This window comes from Solea solea, chromosome 21 (genome assembly GCF_958295425.1).
Source record: "Solea solea chromosome 21, fSolSol10.1, whole genome shotgun sequence".
Lineage (NCBI taxonomy): Eukaryota > Metazoa > Chordata > Actinopteri > Pleuronectiformes > Soleidae > Solea > Solea solea.
In genome coordinates, this window is record NC_081154.1 from 21093411 (window position 1) to 21107071 (window position 13661).

The 13661-nt window shown below is 41.0% G+C and overlaps 1 protein-coding gene across 2 annotated transcripts; it reads right to left on the bottom strand.

Annotated features, from left to right (window-relative positions):
• Positions 1–611: 611 nt before the first annotated feature.
• Positions 612–12828, bottom strand: LOC131448921 (protein FAM117A-like). Of its 2 annotated transcripts, XM_058621740.1 has the most exons (9): positions 12552–12828; positions 12122–12369; positions 11221–11366; positions 10478–10585; positions 9617–9733; positions 5641–5769; positions 5367–5553; positions 5021–5192; positions 612–2550 (listed from the first exon to the last, which is right to left on the bottom strand). In XM_058621740.1, the coding sequence occupies exons 2-9, from the start codon at positions 12240–12242 to the stop codon at positions 2280–2282; spliced, it is 1251 nt and encodes a 416-aa protein (XP_058477723.1). In that variant the 5' UTR covers positions 12243–12369; positions 12552–12828; the 3' UTR covers positions 612–2279. The 2 variants fall into 2 exon arrangements, with proteins under 2 accessions (XP_058477723.1, XP_058477721.1); XM_058621738.1 differs by having other exon boundaries at positions 12122–12828.
• Between the last annotated feature and the right edge of the window lie 833 nt (positions 12829–13661).

Here is a 13661-nt window from a genome sequence, read left to right on the forward strand (position 1 = left end):
GCTTCCGTCTCCGCTGTTAAAGCGACCAATCAGACGCGAGTATTCTCTGAGGGTTTATTTTGGTGCACTACCGCCACCATCTGGTGCGGAGTGTGGATCAAAATGATCTACAAGCTCAAAATTATGAAAAATAATCATCCTTTATGATCAACTTTGTTGCTTTAAGTAATTCACATAATAATATATATCATTTTAATGTATAACTTATGTGATATGTATTTTATACCAAACTTAATTTTAATTTCTAATGTCAATATTACTTCAATAGCTTCCTATTGGCTAAAAATCAGTGTAGTACAGTAGAGCTACACTTGCTGTATGAGATAAACCTTTTTGTTTTTATCACATTTAAACGCTTTCCTTGTTTTTTTTTTTTATACATACTGAGCATTATAGCTAAATAGCTTCCAGGTCATGTGACTTATTGGCTCTGAGCCCGTGGATGGTGCGACACACAGACAGGAACAGTGTGGAGTCAATTAAAGCACAATTAAAAGCTTTTAAAACACCTAAATGATGAAATTAAGGTCAAAACAGAAATATAAGCTTCTATTTTGGGTTTAGTGCCTCCTAACCGCACGTCACTGGTCATCCACACAGAGACAGAGACATTATCAGTCATATAAGTTTATGTGGACAGAACACAGAACCTGAGATAACATCATGTCGTCAAAAACCCCTCCCCTCCCAAAAACAAAAAACCATCTTCTTTGGAAACATTGTTCAAATGCAGTGTTTCACTCGGTAACTAGAACTAGTACATATTAGTCAGACTTGTTAACCTCCCATCCACACACCCACACACACACACACACACACACACAAAACTACCATCAGAAACAATAAACCCAGGACAGACGTTGGTTCCTCCACATAAAAGCATGTTCCTGGAAGTGCATTAAAAAAAAATCCACCTGATACATTATGTCATGTAACACCTGCCTCGCTTAGAACGACAGAATGAAACTAAAAGTAACTGTTGTTTTTAGCTTATGTTGCAGGTCATTGAGAGAAAAATCAAACAACTGTAGAAAATACACTCTACGACTTTTTCAATTTACAAGGCAGTACAAAAACTGAATATAAAACTAGGAAATGCGACTCAAAAATAAAGTTGCAGTTCGATTTTGTGCAAACGTGTCTACACACAAATAATCCTCTATGTCTGAACATCAACCTGTCCGCTTGGCAGAAGGAGAAGGACCAGTAATCTACACCATAAAAACTGCTTAAGTAGTCAACTCAGAACTATAAAAAAATATCACATCTAGTACATCAAGGAATAACGGCCGATAATACTCGTACAAGTTACCTTTTGTTTTGCAAGTCAACGAGATACAAAAGCAAGAACCATGTTCAGGAGAGTGTGGTTGTTTGAGGTACTGACACAGTGTGCACCGACTTCACTCAACTTCAGGTGAAATCCTTTTAAAGAAACAATTACTGTACCTAGTATTCCATAAGTCTATATTTTATATAAGGCTCTAAACTGAAGGCGACACACTTGGAAGAGACATGTTGAAAACATTTACACACTGTGCCTTTAAATCTATGATATCATAAAAACAATTTGCTTCTACAAACACAGGAAAAACCTCTCCTTTAACTGATTCAGGCACTTTGTCTGTATGATGGAGGTTTTCTGCAGAAAGACAGCATTGGAAGTTTTCACTGAAGTCCAAAGAGTTTTCCATCTCTCCTGCACCGAGGTCCAGAGAGAAAAGCTGTGAGTGAACAGTTTACAAAGCAACACAAGCTTCATTTTCCAGTCGGATAAATCGGTCTAAACTCTGGATAGAGCAGCAAACATCAGCACAGTCAGTGCTGATTATGTGTCAGGACCTCATACAACAAACCCCTGAAGCATCACTTTATAAAGCAGGAATGCAGAAGCCTTTAGGTAAAGATACTACCCAAGTCCAACATCTGGAATATTCCCTTAAATCCAATGTCATTTCATTGTGTCATAAATCAGGTAAATAAAAAAAACACACTTAACTGATTTGTCATGCTTTGTTCACCAGCTGCAGAGTCAGACATCAGGTTTATAAAAACTCGACTCAGTCTTGATTTTTGTTTTCTCTCTTTTCAAGTTTAAAAAAAAAGAAAAAAAGGGAATGAATGAATAAGTGTAAATCACGGCTTCTTTGGACAAAAGAGAGTAATGTGAGCAGTGAGTCACATCTCCAGCTGACTCACACAAAGAAATCTTTGCATCATTTGATTTTTAGTGATGTATAAAGCTTTGGATCATGTAGGTGTATGATATTGACTTGTGATCAGAGAGACTCTTCTCCCACAGGAGGATCAGCAGCAGCAGCAGCAGCAGCAGCAGCAGCAGCGCTGTCAGACGAGCAGGAGCCGGTCCCCTGACTGGAGCAGATGGCTGCTGGGGAGACGGTGAGGCTGCGGAACAACAAGTCCATGGAGGGAAGCAGGGGCTTCAGGAGGCTGACAGGGCAGAAGGCGGAGCCTCCATGAGGAGTGAAGTTCACCTTGTTGGGGTCTGGACAGGAGGAGATGAGGGTCGGCTCTGGTTTGCTTGGAGATCTACAGAAGGAGGAGAGTCAGTGGTGGCATTGTCCTAAAATACTGTAGGTTTTTTTACCTGACAGCATCTAAGAAAACTCTGTCGAAGAAAAAACGATTAAAATGCCGTTTAATGTAATAGCATTAGTGGAACCTCATTTTAGATTGCTGTAGACCCTGTACCAGTGTTCCTCTAATTATACAGTTCTAGCACTACTGGGCTCGACTCGTTTGTTTTTGGTTTTTCATTAGGGTTAGTACCTGCTGAGCCGATACTAAAATACTGATACTCTAAACCCGGGTAGAGTTTGGCTCGCTTACTTGCAGATAAATGTAACCTGTGCAGAACCTTAAACTGCAGTAACCCATGTGGAATACATGTTCAAAGTAACTGCTGTCTGATTTGGTGGTTCTTCATTCTTCCTCCCAACAGCCGGCAACCATCTGGATATTATCATATAACACAGACACCAGACCTCTGTCAGCTGCTCAAACATTCATCTATCCATGAACTCTGAGGGTTGTTGTTGTTTTAACATCCTGTAGGTATCTAAAGAAATCTGACTGAGGGAAACTCAAGTCTTTCTTTAGTGTGTTTTATTTTATTAGAGCTCTGTTAGCTCTGACACGGTTCTTCTGTTTAGAGTTACTTCAGAGACTCATTTTAACAATCTAGAGCAGACCTGGATGATTCTGACCGGCCCGCGAAAGATTACATGATAGTTAGAAAATATAACATATTTTCTAATTATCTTATGGGTGGACCAAAAAACGCATTGCTTTTATTTTGAAGCCCATTTATTCTCACTGTGCACGTGAAGTGCGTGTGATTGACAACCTGTCTACCTTCCTCGTCACCCCTGAAAAATGGGAAAATGTCGTCTCATGCCACAAAGAGGAAAGTGGATGCCGAAAGCAGAACTTTCAAACAACAGTAAGCCATTCTCGGAGGGGGAGTTTGTGAAAGAGTGCATGGTCGAGTCTGCAGCACTGCTATGCCCAGAGAAAAAAGAAGCGTTTGAAAACATCCCGCTGTCCCGCCGCACCGTGACGAGAAGGGTGGAGGACATCGCAGAGAATCTGGAGTTTCAGCTGCAAAGTAAAGTGGGAAGCTTCGACTTTGGATGAGAGCTGTGACGTCCGTGACACAGCCCAGCTGCTCATATTCGTTATAACGCGCGACTTCACGCTTACGGAGGACCAGGCAGCAATGCGGCCAATGAAAGGAACCACAACGGGGAGTGATCTGTTCACCGAGGTAAACGCATGCATGGACAAACTGGGACTCGAACGGGACAGACTGGCAGGTGTCACTACGGATGGATGTCCCAATCTGACGGTGAAAAATGTTGGGCTTTTGAAAAGAATGCAAATAAAGTGAGTGAACTCAACTCAGAGCAGAAATTGGTGTTTATTTATTGTATTATTCATCAGCAAGCATTGTGCAAGTCAGTGCTAAAACTTAGCCATGTGGTTGATGTTGTTACTACAACAGTTCATTTCATCAGAGTATTTTGGCTACAAAGATGATGTGATGTCTTTAGAAAGCTAAGAAAATCCTTGTTTCAATAGTATATGAAACTCAAAATGCCCTTTGTTATTAATGTGACTGAAAATGAGTCAAATGTTTCACATTTTGTTCATCATTTTGGAAATTCTATTTGAATAAATGATATTTTTGAAAGCTAACCTCACCTTTTAATTGCCAAATAATAACATACACTCTTCCCAGCGGTCAAAACAATGCCATTTACTGCTTTTTATATAGAAATAGATCCTATTATGCATAATTGAGTTCGGCATTTTGGCCCGGCCCTCCAAAATATTTTCAGTTGCTCATTTGGCCCCCTGGGAAAAATAATTGCCCACCCCTGATCTAGAGTCATGTAAAAATGATGTCACGCGCGTCCTTTCCCGGTCAGTCGTCATGGAAACATGAAGCGCTGCCAGTGCTGTGGCGTTTGGACCAGAGTCAAAACAAACGTACAAGCTGAAAAACGAAATAACATCACTGGTAAAAATAAATGGTGTCCATTTGCTGTATCCGTTCATGTTTTACAGAGAGTTTAACCTGAGCCAAACCTTACCACCAATGATAATCATATCACAGTCATGCAGGCGTAGTATGATATATTTCTTTTTATAACACACTGGTATCGGTATCGGTACTCTGTATCGGCCGATACCCACAGCACAAGTATAGGAATAGGTATCGGGAGGGAAAAAATGGTATCGGAACATCTCTACCTGCTGGTTTGATCGATGGTGTTTAATCTGTGTTTGGTGAACATAAGAATGTTTTTTTATGAGCTTTCTGTGGGTATGCTGCATGTCTGTGTTTATTTAAGTTAGACATGGCTTTATGACAGGTTTGTTTCTGCGTGTGACGCTGCCCCCGGCACCGGCTCTAATCTGGTGGTAGATATTTATCAGTGTAGACACAACTTGTCTAATGAGTGTTTAGATGCAAAACAATACTCTATATTGCTACCTGTTCTCCTCCCAGACAAGCACTTTCTCGCAGCCTTCTGGAGGTTCTCTCTGGAAGCAGCAGCTTTTGTTTGGCCCTGGGGACGAGGAGCTGAGCGGAGGCAGGGAGACATCAGCCTCACTCTGGAAGGAGAGCGGGGACAGGAGGCATGTCTCTGTGACGTCTATCACACCTGAGAACAAGAGGCAAGTATACGTATGTGCACATATTTCATGATAGAAGGACAGTTGGTCATCTCTCCATCTCTGACAGACTCCACACATATGCTTTATTGTCAGAGTCTCATTTCTTTTTTAACACCTACACAGAATCCGTGACAATATTCCACCGTGAATGACAAACTAACCTCGAAGCAGATCCACATGAGCTTCCTCTGAGTTGGAGGATGGGGAGGTGGAGATGTAGCTGGGGGAGGAGCAGGGGGAGGGGGAGAATGAGGACATAGGTGTGGTGTCGGTGGGGTCACTCTGAGAACCACTGCTGCAGCTCTGCAGAGGAACCGGAGCTCGGTGACCGTCGGGAACCTCGAGCAGCTGATGAGCAGGAAACAGTTCATTATAAACATCAAGTGTCTTTGAAAGAGTATTTCCATGAGTACGTTGTGTAGAGGAGACAGTTACCCTGTGAGGAGGATCTGGTGGCTGGCAGACAAACATGCCCTCCAGCTCCTGGTTCAGACCCTCCACGCTGCAACGCAGTCGAGGGACCAGTGTGGACAAGGGAGACAGAGGGATGGGAATGGACTGACCCTGAGGACACACGAGGCAAGAAGAAGTTCAGTCTGCTTCACTCATCATGTCACACACTCTCTCGTCAGCTCGTCTTGCTTCCACTTTTTCATAGTAGATGAAATATTTGAGGAGCGTTTAATCACAGCCCTGAAACCGTCCTGTGCATGGAGCACATCCTTCATGTGACAGTAATTAAAAAGGGACAGTTTGTGGACGTGTGGTTGTACGAAGTTATGCATGGTTAAGACTCTCTGACACTGAAAACATGGCTGCCAAGAAAAAACTCATTTTAGCCTAACTTTACCTTTTCAAACCACTTTCTCTTTGCACTAAAGAGAAATCAGCCACAGAGATACGTCACATCCATTGCTGCCTCCAGTTGTCAGTCTTTGATACTCGACTGATATTTTATGGCTAAATTACTGCTTGAATGACAAGTGAGTGGTTGATAATTGTTATATTCATCTTGAAAACTAAAAAGAAGCTCAGCAGGGCTTGACGCTGACTTTTTCCCCCAATGAGCACAAATGAAATAATAATGGTGCCCATCAAAGCATGTAGGACACAATGACAATGTATGCTAATGTTTAAACACAGAAGGAGAAACCAAAGGAACACATGCCCTAAAATATATTATTATTGTTGTTGTTATTATCATCAATAATAACAAAAACAACAACAAAAATAATAACACTAACAATAACAACAACAATAATAATCTGTCTCCTGTTTTATCCTCCACATGAAAGTCATATCCCAGCTGACACAGGGTGAAAAGCGGGTTCACACCCTGGACAGTAATACTGTAAAATTCTTGGATAGAGCTAATCACTGCCTCACTGGCACATATGCGATTAAATACAATCAACTACTCGCACAGGTCTATTTTTACTCCCAAATGCAAGTAAGACACTTAAATCACGGGGGAAAAGTTGTTAGCTTAAGCTGAGAATGACTGATTCCAAATGAAACCTGCCACGAAGAAGAAGAACTGTATATGATATCATTTGTGCCATCAGGAACTGAATTTGAATTCGTAACTGAAGATTCTCTCTCCATCTGTACTGCATCCAGGACCTGCACGTGTGGTACAAGAAATTCATTTAAACTGAATTTGAATGAAAAGTGAAACTGAAGCGACTTTTTCAACCAAATCAAATACATTTTCAAATGTATTGCAAATATTCAGTTTCAGTTGATTCAGTTCAAATTTTTAACAGTAATTATTCAGATTGTTCAACTCAGGTTTATATTCAAACTGGTGGAGAGCTTCAGTTAACTTCAGAAATAACAATAAAAGATATGGTAAAGTCTATTAATCGGGATCTGAGGGATTTTCTCATTTTATAAAACTAACAATTCCACTCTGGCAAGATTCCTCCCTCATTATCTCCATTATTCCAAAGGAAGGTAAAGTTAAAGAATATTGTGGCAATTACAGACCCATATCACTTTTAACTCTACACCTCCATTATAGCTGAGAGGTTAGAGACATTTATGCAGGACCTGACAGATTTTTTTTATATAGGGTATTAGAAAAATTTGGATTTAATGAGCAATCGGTTAATTGTATTAGATCGACATATCAGGAGGCAAAGGCAAGGATCCAAATAAATTCAGTTTAGACAGGGAGGTCATCTCTCTCCAAGTCTCTTTGCATTGTTCATTGAGCCGCTGCTCCCAAACGATCAGGCAGGAGGCAGACGTTAGGAGAGAGGAACAGGAAACAGGATTATTTTTTTTTTTGTTTTTAAAGCAACCTTTGAGTAGAAAGACGACTCTCAGGATACAAAATCAATGTCTCAAAGACACAGATTTTGACAATTATTCCATGTTGCGAGAGATAAAAGACACGTACCAGCTCAGATGGAACGCTAACTCAATGAAATATTTGGGTTTAAACATTACAAATAGAATAGACAAGCTACTGATGCAAATTACATGAAAATTAACCAAGATATTAGGAGGGACCTGGACAGATGGTCAGCTATTTGTTTGGACTTCAGCTCAAGGATAGAGATAATTAAGACCGAGAACTGTATAATATATCTGTTTCAATCTCTGCTGGTGACAATCCCACGAAAACAAGTCACAGAATGGGACAAGTGGATATCCCGGTTCATATGGGGAGGAAAGAAACCTAGGATTCTGCAGCCTAAAGCAAGATTTCTGGTATGTTGGTTTCAAAAATATAGAACTGGGAACGACAGACATGGAGGTACGAAATTTAATAGCACAAAGAACTATTGAAAAAAACGAGACAGCCGACGGGACAGGATAACCAAAACTACAGAAGAAACATTGAATACAGTCGTGAAAGAGAGAAATTGGAGAAGGAAATAAAGATGATGAGTTGGTTTGCGTTTGACTCCAGGTTTATACCAGAGACAATTAAAGGTTTTAACACAAAGGTTGAATCACAACAATACGCACAATGGTGGAACAGGGTAAACTGCAGAGGGTTGAGAAGTTAAGGGACAAATTTGGACGAGATGAAAATGAAAGATATCGTTACCTACAATTAAAGGATTGTTTTGAGAAGGAGATAAGAACTGACACTGGTAATGGAATTGTTTGGGTATTTCAGAAGGCCTATGAGAGGGAAAAGGGCAGAGTAATCTCAGTTTTATTCAAGAGTTTGATGTTGTTAATTAAAGACAAATGGGAAAAAGAGCTGAAAGAGCACATAACAGGAGAGGAATGGTTCATTATGTGTAAACTGCAGTGCACGGCCACTAGGGGAGTCTCATTTGAAAAACATCGTCTGATTTTTTATAACTCTGAAAATTAGGAAAGAACTGGTGTCTACACAGCAGCTGCGCTGGAGATGGAAACATAAGCACAGTAACTAAAGGACTAAAACGGCAAACATGCTTGTGTGCAGTACCTGTGACATATTCAGAAATCAGAAAGCCTTTATTGTCATTGTACGGGAAAACAAGGACATAGTTGTGACCCTCAAATGATGCATCTACAACATGGTGAGCCATGTTCTCAAGAAGACTAAGCAACTGCACCTCAGTCTGGTTCTCAACACAGGATTTGTGTCAGGACCTCATACAACCATGCTTGACTTGAAAGTGACATGTTGCTGAAAATGAACAACAATCATGAAGATTCTTATTAAAATCTCCTCCTGGAGTGCTAGTTTGATTAGTAACATGTGTCGTCAGTCTGTCACCACAGTCCAGCTGGGAAGTGTGAGAAAGCAGAAGCACGTATTGTGCTGTGAACAGCAGAAGCAGTGTGATGTTGTGATCTTCCTGTTGCTTCAGCATTTTATTTCCATTCACTTCCTGTGATGGGCTGTACTATTTGCTTATTCACTTCTGATGAATGAAGCGTTTCTTTCTAACTGTATTTTATAAGTCATAATATTTCATATGCATTATCTACATCCTCAATGATACCAAAGTCCACCAGGACCTAAAATGGCATCCTTTTGTGTCGTGTCATGTCGAGTTACTGACACACTGACACACTGACACACTGACACACTGACACACTGACACACAGTCAGTGCAGACTGAGCTCTGACTGCAAACCAGACGGGACACGTGTTAAAACAGTTTTTACTTCACTTCGCTAAAGACTCACCAAATACAATCTATCCAGCCTTTGCCACGATATCTTAAAAATATGGTCATTACTTTATGTTGCAGTTAAGTTTGTCATCTGCTCACTGTCCCACACCAAAGTCCACAAACTAAATCAGTGTTTTTAGCTTCAGTGCTGCCTCTTCAGTAACTTACGTCACAAAATAAGACATTTGAACTGACTGATGGAGCCAGCAGTTGATCAACAACTCATTTTGGTCAGTGAGATGTTTTCATGCATGTGTGAGCGTGCTGTTGACAGTGAGTACCTGAGTGGTTGCTAAGTTACAGCTCCTTTGAGGATGACCCCGCTGGCTCTCTCTGTCACGTCCCCCCGAGACCACGGGCTTGTTACGCTGCTGTAGCTGTTGTCTGAGTTTACCAATCTGCAATCAGCACACGGTTCATCAGTCGCTATGTTTGCACAAAACACGTTTAACATGCTCTCCCCAGAGGAGGAATATTCTCATCATGTGGTGTTGGTTTAAAAGATATCGTCTTAGATTTTGGACATGGTCAGTGTTTCCTCTACATTCATGTAGGAGTGGCGGACCGCCGCATGGATCCACCTTCACAGCAGAGTCCTGCACCGGGTCAGGTGCTCACGACTCGCAAGGACTAAGGTAAACTACAGAGAACTGTCTTGCTCAGTATCTACTCTGGTTTTCCACGGGGAGGACTAGTCTATTTCTATGTTAAATATCGGACACAGAAGTGATTAGCAAGCATGTGAGAGAGGCATATAAATTATTATTTAATTTTATTGTTATTTATTTTAAGCCATTCAATAGAGAGCCTGCCCCCGCTGCTGAAAACAATCCTAGAGGAAACACTGACCGTCATATCATAAGGTATCTGATAAACTGTCCTGTGACCTTTTAAAAAAAGCCTAATTATTTGTGTTATAGCTGAATTTGACCACATTTATAGTCAATTTTATTGTTTCCAACACATGTAAATATCCTTCATTTAACATTTAAACATAGAAATAAACCAGGTATTATCTGAAACTATATTTTAATCATGTAATACAGATCATAAACAATAGTCTATAGCCTAAAAACAGCTCAGTTTAGGAAACTGAAGGGTTACTAAAGCACATGTTTTGAATAGCATCAGTAGATACTGACCTCTCGCAGATGCTCAGCACTGCTACATGATGCTGAGCGTTTGTGGCCGCTGCTGCTGCTGATGCTGCTGCTGCTGCTGCTGAAGTTATCTGACCACGATGCTGGAGTCTGGGGGGAAAAGAAACCATGATATGGTCAGCTACCATGAGATAGAATACCCTCCAAGAAACATGTCATCAATAGCTCTTTCACATTAGAGATAGCAGGTGTGGGCAGGTGATTTAAAAACAGGGCAACCTGCACTGAAGCTGCAAAGTAAAATCATAGACTGGAAAATGTCACACATTAAAACCAGATTTCAGTTTCACACTGACACAGATCAAAATGCTGATGTGCACGACATCACCCACACCCACAGGCTCACTCTGTTCACCTTAATAGAAGAGCGAGAACAGCAGGAGAAACTGTGAAAGAACAGGGGATGTGGGCAACAGACGCAGCAGCAGCAGCAGCGAGTGCCTGCACAGAGCAGAGGATGGGTGCAACCAAAACGGCCGAGTCAGCTGACTTCAGGGACCGTGGTTCTCACGGTGTAACAGCTTTGCAGGCACCGGACACTGTCTCTCTTTAAGCCAGTTTCTCATTGCAACCGTGTTCTCTGCTAAAAAATGTAAAACTATTCTTCAACATGACCCGAGTACTTCTGCATGTTTGGTCATTCTTATTATGGGAAAGAAATGCAGTAAGGTAGCACATTCAATTCCTCAATTTAAACCAGTGAACATGATCACAGAGACACTGACCTGAGTGGATTTGTCCTCGTAAGAGAGGCTGCCGCGGCCCTCGGCTTCTTTCAGCCACTGTCCCTGCAGGTACGGCCCCACAATGGCGTCCAGAGACATCGTTCGCCTCATGCCGGAACTCAGCTGGTGCAGTTTGACCTTTCCAGCTGTTAATATGAGAAACAAATGTACACTTTATACTTTACACTTTACATGTAGAAACAGGTTGAACAGTTCCTAATATTCTCTCTATTTTCACCAGTTAGTAAAATGTACTTATACATACACACACACATATATAGATGAACATTAATAACTTATAATAGGAAGTACACATCTAACATTCTGTAAATGTATTTACTTCATTATTTATCAAATCTGTATATATGAACAGTCATAAAATGTGACACAGGTTATATATAGGTGTTGTGTGTGTATATATATATATATATATATATATATATATATATATATATATATATATATATATATACATACATATATATATATATATACACATACATACATACATATATATACATACATATATACACATATACATTCAAAGATTCAAAGATTCAAGATTCAAAGTGTTTATTGTCATATGCACAGTAAAGAAACACGTTTCCCTGTACAATGAAATTCTTACTTTGCTGTCCACTCAAAAAAATACATAGATAGATAGAGAGAGTATACAGTATATGTACTGTATGTATATGGTGGTATATGGTGACACATATGTTGAGGATCATCATACCTGACTGTGTGTGTGTGTGTGTGTTTGTGTACGTCTGTCTGCCCTTGTGTAAGAAGTTCTGCTGTTGTGTACATTCATTTACTTGTTTATTTATCTGTACATCTAACCTCTCTAACCTCATGTTTTCACATGTGAACATACAGCAGGTGTGAAGGCTCTTCATACCTGACGTTCCATCTCTGCGGTGTGATGGAGGTTTGCTTGTCAGTTGGTAGGGGATGGTTGCCTTCAGAGGCTGTGGACCCAGAGCACCTCCCCGGCCCTGTCCAACTCCACGGCCGGACATGGTAACTCACCCGCGGCCACTCGGCTCCTCTCTGCCTGGTGGAGGTGAGGAGGAAGGAGGGGGGGGGGGGGGGGGGCGCTCTGTGTGGAGACTGTGCTAGTGACCAGCTGCAGCTCTTCCTCCTCTGCTGTTGAGGATGATGACGAGTTATTCTACTTCTCTAAACCGTGTCGAGAATGAAAAAACCCTCAAAGTAAACACCAGCAGCAGCAGCAGCAGCAGCAGCACTTCTCTCCACAGGTGAGTTGGTGAAGTTTTCAGCGGTGAACAGACTTTTTTAAAACAAACAAACCAAACAAAACCCCTCACTTGTTGAGTGCCAGTTAGCAGCTTAGCAGGCAAAGTTTCTTTGTGATGATGTTGAGATATTTCACCCGCTTGTCGAACAAGGAAGCGGCTCCACCTTGAAAAAGTCCCTCTAACATCAACTCCCACGTCTTCTAATCAAACCCGGGCGTGTATTTCACTGTAATTCTTCGCTTTGGAGAGTGTTGTTGGGGCCGAGTTGAGGCTGCGGTGCGGCCACAATCACTGTGGCCCTCGGCAATCGAGCTTCCTCGCAAACTCTTTAGCAGCAGCAGCAGCAGCACCACGATACTGTGGGTTTAATGATGTAGTGGGCGGAGCCAGCTCCGAGTCTCACGTCTGATTGGTTGCCTGAGGCGTTGACTTTAATACTATTGGACAATTCGCCGTCAATCAAACAGTGAAAAGTTGCTGTCACTGCCCCCCGAACATATCTCATATTAACCGATTTTTGCGTGTACACTCGTGTTTAAATGTCACAATAGAGCTTTTAAAGCGTCTTCAAATGAAAAACGTTTCAAACTGTTTCAAACTGTATTGATAGTTGGAGCCACTGTGATGGTAAATTGTCATATTCTACCCCATCCCCACTGTTCTAACCCTCATGTTTCTGTGTGGTAGGCCTCCATCGACCCACAAGTGACATTCATTTGGCAGAATGTTCCAGTATAAAATAATATATTTGTGCATTAATATAAATGTATATATTAATCCTGTGGCATGACTGATGTTTTTGCAACAGTATCAATATTACATATCTGTTTTTACACACACCCATAATATAAATCTAGAAAGTAACTAAAGCTCTAACTTATTAAGAATAAATTGAGTGAAGTTAAACATTTTTTGTGTACAAAATAAAATGGATATAATCAAGTCATGCACCTCAACACTCTTCTTCTTTTTTTTTTTGCTGCAGTCAATAATCTGCTGTGAAGCAAGTACTTAACATGAGTACTTTCTGTGGTGTGACTAAAGTACTAAGTATTTCTATAGTGTGAAAGCAACTGTGCAGCTCCTTAAACCTGGATGACTAGTGGAAATCCATTCCAGTGAGCACATGTTCATGTTTGTCATAGGGAACTCCATTACATTCAGTAATGGAGTGTCATA